At 36.2% G+C, this 4,795-nt stretch overlaps 1 protein-coding gene and 1 pseudogene across 1 annotated transcript; both read right to left on the bottom strand.

Annotated features, from left to right (window-relative positions):
• Nucleotides 1-691: 691 nt before the first annotated feature.
• LOC18051187 lies at nucleotides 692-1,847 on the bottom strand (annotated as a pseudogene).
• A 1,226-nt stretch (nucleotides 1,848-3,073) lies between these two features.
• Nucleotides 3,074-4,435, bottom strand: LOC18051186 (ervatamin-C). The gene is made up of 2 exons (XM_006445600.2): nucleotides 3,943-4,435; nucleotides 3,074-3,650 (listed from the first exon to the last, which is right to left on the bottom strand). The coding sequence occupies exons 1-2, from the start codon at nucleotides 4,412-4,414 to the stop codon at nucleotides 3,076-3,078; spliced, it is 1,047 nt and encodes a 348-aa protein (XP_006445663.1). The 5' UTR covers nucleotides 4,415-4,435; the 3' UTR covers nucleotides 3,074-3,075.
• Nucleotides 4,436-4,795: the final 360 nt, after the last annotated feature.

Genomic DNA, 4,795 nt, shown 5'->3' with positions numbered 1-4,795 from the left:
AGAATATGCATGAAATTTTATGACTGGGCCCAATATTAATTTCCCTTGTTTTTCGTCGATACTGTTTTGCAAGGACTCACTGCAAGCTATTAATAATTTAATAGTGCAAAGGGGTAAGTTTAAATTAATTTACAATTGCAATGATTTTTCACCATGTAGTTTGATTCTTCTATCGTATATATTTTATAGTTTGATATTTCCGAAGTACATATTTCTGTCTACATGCCATTTCCTTACCTCTATTTCAATTCTAATTCATTAACCTGTCTATTTTAACAATTTTATTTCTCATTGAAAATATATTGTTATAAAGAGTCTTGAATGTGAAAATTTATGCTTTGACATGTATGGAATTTTGATCTCAAGTCAGAGAATTGAATCTGAAAACAGAATTCATTCAAGTTTCTAATTTCACTGCTTTCATCACTGTATATGCTTTCAAATGCATGCCTAGTTTATACTAAAAGAATTAGTTGGAAAGTCCTGTGAATAATTATATCACTCTGAAAAATGTTAATTTGTATTCAACTCAATTTATATTCACAAGCAATATTGGACAAGCAGTATACAAGTTTCAATTCTTCTGTATGAAACATGTCATTTTGTGGTTTCTGCTTTTCCAAGTTCCCGTGTCCTGGATTCTGAAAATCCTGATCAGTAGGGAAAAATCAGACTAGCTTTTGATTGACCTCTACTGTATGCCTGAGGCAACATGAGAAACCAAAATCTCTCTATATATTAACAAGGATGACCAAACCTGCAAATCGCCATCAATCGGCTTGTCAACATCTGCAGAGCAATTTCACAGGGCCTTGTATACAAGGGGTTTCTAATATATTTAAAAACTCACCGGCGAACGGCTATCCTTGCCAGGCTGTGACGCTCCTTCTTCAGCCATGTAAAAGAAAATTCTTGCTCTCTTAATTTGCTCTTTCAGGAACTCTCTCCAGCTATCAGTCACTTTTCTAGCAAAAACATCCTTGTCGCATAGTCCAAATTGTGCAAGCTCATCTTGAGGAAGATAAACTCTCCCTCTTGAAGCACTGACATACATAAAAATGAATTGAGTTGAAGAAATTAAAATTTGAATAACTCTTAGCATATATATTGCGCTGTTTTGATATGTTGAAACTTACTCCTCTCCAACATCTCTAAGAATGTTTGTCAATTGATTTCCAACACCCAAATTGAGTGCCCCATTGTATATACTTTGTGCAGAAGATGAAGAATCTGGTGCAATTCCCATTACTGGAACACTCATCAGGCCTACGGTACCAGCCACACAGTAGCAGTAAAGATAAAGCTCTTGAAAGTTTTCATATCTGAACTTTCTTGTATCCATTCTCATCTCTTCAATCATGTCTCTAAAAGGCTGTCATAGAGGAAGAAAGGGGGAAAAAAATCCATTAGATCGTTATATTTTGTCTTGATTTTCATAGAAAATAGTTTTTGAAACTTGTAATTTAAGCACCTTGATGTCTAAAGGGAACTTGAAAACCGCATCAGTGAGAGCAGCATCAAGCATGTCATACGGGCGACCATCAAAAATGTCTTGCAGTCTCTCTTCCCATCTATCAAGAACTACAGAGCCCATGTAAGTAGCGTTCGGGCCATCAATTAGCTCATCGGTTCTCCTGCATCAGACTCTAGACAGAATTTTAGCCCCGAAATTGATTCATCGAAGAGTCTAGACGTGAAAACATGATTCATCTAGTCAAGTAATAGTGTTAATTTTATTCACATTTTTATTTGCAAATGTCATTTCATTTCTTGCACAACAAGTTTCCGGGTTATTTCTTACCGCAAATTGCCCATATTGCTTTCCGCCTCTCCTCTGTCATTAACAAGGCTCCTGCATCAACAAACCATAAGAAATACTATTCTCAAACTTTTTCTATAATAATATGTAATATAAATTTTAACCTTGTACTATTATAAATGCACGTGGAACAGAAATTTCATGTTTTATTCAAGAGCTAAATAATTAAGTTACAGAAGAGTTATGAGCGAAGTCATGGCGTGTGGTAAAAGCTTTATAATTCGAAATACATGCACACATTTATTTGGACGGAGGAAATCGTGCAAAAGCTGCGACGAATTTTGATATCTATAATATTAATAAGAGTCGCATGAAGAATCCTTAATTAATTACCAACATCAAGACGTACTGTCATGTCATAAAATATACAATTGGAATCGGGCATAATTTCAAATACGATAAAAGTCATAAATATTTTGACTTACAAATGTTCAAAAAGAACTCATTTTTTCCGTTTATTAAACAATTCTGTTTCTCATTGAAAATATATTGTTCTTTTCGATTCTTGAAAAAGAAATATTATCTTTTCATATGTATGAATATTCTTGCTCTACTTGCTTACTTTATCGTCTCGAAGCAAGTTGACGTGAACTTTCATTTTTGAAACTGAAGAGACAATAGAAAGAGTGAATCTGAAAACAAAATTCATACAAGTTTCTAATTTCAGTGTTTTCAACTCTTGATTGTATTGCGTGTGCATATATTATATAGATGATCGACTAGTAGCATAATTGAAACTAACTCAAGATGAATCAACTCATTAATTTATTCTCATGACCATGAAAGCTACAAATTGGTGATGGCCTAAATGCCATCAATTTTTGGGAGCAATGATATTTGAACTGAAAAATATAATATGATGGCAACAAAATAAAGTTACACTTGTAGGGATAACCCTGCACGGTTTACTTATTTATTTATTTATTTTTTTCATTGCCATGGCGTCGAGCCGTCGACCTTCGGGCTCCTTATTATTTTTCATATTCGACAGGTAAGTTTTTAGCATGGGCCCTGAGACATTCTCTGTACAATCTATTAGTTGAAATGCAAACCAATAGTTACGGCAAAGAGCAAACTTAGATATTTAATGTGTAGATTTAACATTAACTGATACCAGGCGAAATACATATTGGCATTCAATTACAAACATTAATAGTTTAAGTAAAGATTAGAAATATTATTTAATTTTATGAAATATAAATTAAAAACCACAAAATATATATCAGCTTTTTGTGGCAAATACATAATGTTCGTACTCATGCAAGTGGATACGAAGATTGAGTGCCGATGCCACAGAGACCTTCATCTCTGAGAATCTTCATGTAGCCAGCGTCACCCCAAGTGTCCCCCCATGAATTCTTAATTAACCAGTAATTGGCTCCATCTTCAGTTGTTCCAAACCCAACAATAGTGACGGCATGATCCAATTGAGTCCCACATACTCCATTGAAAATACCTTCTTTGTAAGACTTGAATTCTGTAGTGTAGGCAGCAATGCCAATGGATACTGGCTGCATGCTTACAGCCTTGAGTAAAGCCTGCTCGTCACCCGAGGGTACTTCTTCATAATTACTGATTTTAGCAGCGGCTGCCTTCTGTGCGGCACTGCAAGTTCCTTGGACTGCCTGGTACGGATATTCGTCTTCTGTGGCAATACCCTGGTTTTGTATAATATATTCAAAGGCTTTTTCCATGGTACCGCCACCGCATCCGTTGTTGCCATTTGTCGAGCAGTCTACCAATTGTTGCTCCGAAAGTTGAATCAGATTAGCACCGCGAATTTTAGTGATCCCTTCCACTGCCGCCACTGCTGAAAATGCCCAACAGCATCCTGCACCAGATTAAACATATATAAGCTAGACGAAACAACAAAATATAATGCTGGCAATACAGTCTAATAAATCATTCTCAGATGTGTGTGGCAGCGTGTTTTTACAGTGTTGTAAAGGCGTGAGTCCGCACTTGAGAATGCTCTCTAAATAAAATGACGAGTGATTCTCTAGTGTGGATGTCCGCATTTCATAAAATTAAGATGGGCGGTCTTTCTCACATGTTTACAGTAACGTCACATGAAAATTTTCGTATTTAGTATATGATTCACTTAACATAATTCTGCTTATTACCGCATTCTTGCTGGTCCTTGATAGGAGTGACAGCTTTTTTGTCCCGCCAGTCCAGGCTAGTTGGAACATCAGTCATGGACAGGTTTTGATACTTGAAGGTGGATGATGTTGTGGATCGATGGCTCGGGCTTGGCATCTTGTATCCGGTGTATAAAGCACGAAACTCATCGTTGGTTAAGTCCGAAAACCGATTGGTGCCTAACTTGTACGTCCGGTTCCCCTCCTTATTGGCTTTCTCAATGTATTCAAGGTTCTCCTTGAATATCTTAAGCCGCATTTCCTTCTCCAGCTCGTCCTTATAACTGCGTCCGTGTTGAGCCATCCATTTTTTGTGTATCTCAACAACGGATTGTTCATGCGTGGACCTGGAAGACACCACTTGTGATGCACAACTCACCAGAAGGATGATAATAATAAACATGGGAATAGTATTGATCTTAAAACTGCCACTTCTCTCAAATATTAAAACCATGGTTAATTTTTGCAAGATAGTTTTATGTATTGATTAACAAGTTGTGAAAAATTGAAGCACACATCGCAACTATATATAGGAGTATAGGACTAGCTAGCTTGTAGATGGAATTGTTTCTCTCAATTAATTAACATGAATCTTATCCAGACGCATGCATGACTTAATTTGCTTGTCGTAGACCACGCGAATTTTCAATCAAGGTAATTAGTACCGTGATACTCGCTAGGAGATTTGCTGATTCGAGTCGTTTAACCTAAGGATCATTTTGGGATCGTTGTGGTAAATGAAATAAATTGTCTATGTAATGCCGACAAAACAAGTGGCTGAACAAAAAATAATTAGGTTAGTAAAATGTGTTGTTGTGCAATTTATGTGAATTTC

This window comes from Citrus clementina, unplaced genomic scaffold, assembly GCF_000493195.1.
Source record: "Citrus clementina cultivar Clemenules unplaced genomic scaffold, Citrus_clementina_v1.0 scaffold_2, whole genome shotgun sequence".
In the NCBI taxonomy this organism is placed as follows: Eukaryota; Viridiplantae; Streptophyta; class Magnoliopsida; order Sapindales; family Rutaceae; genus Citrus; species Citrus x clementina.
Note: the sequence above shows the minus strand (reverse complement) of the source record. Positions and strands in the feature narration are given on the sequence as shown.

Excerpts from the sequence above, each read along its gene's own strand:
- LOC18051186 (XM_006445600.2), bottom strand. The coding sequence starts at position 4,414 with ATGGTTTTAATATTTGAGAGAAGTGGCAGTTTTAAGATCAATACTATT. Across the intron at positions 3,651-3,942 it reads CAAGGACCAGCAAGAATGCG|GATGCTGTTGGGCATTTTCA; the intron begins GTAATAAGCAGA and ends AATCTGGTGCAG.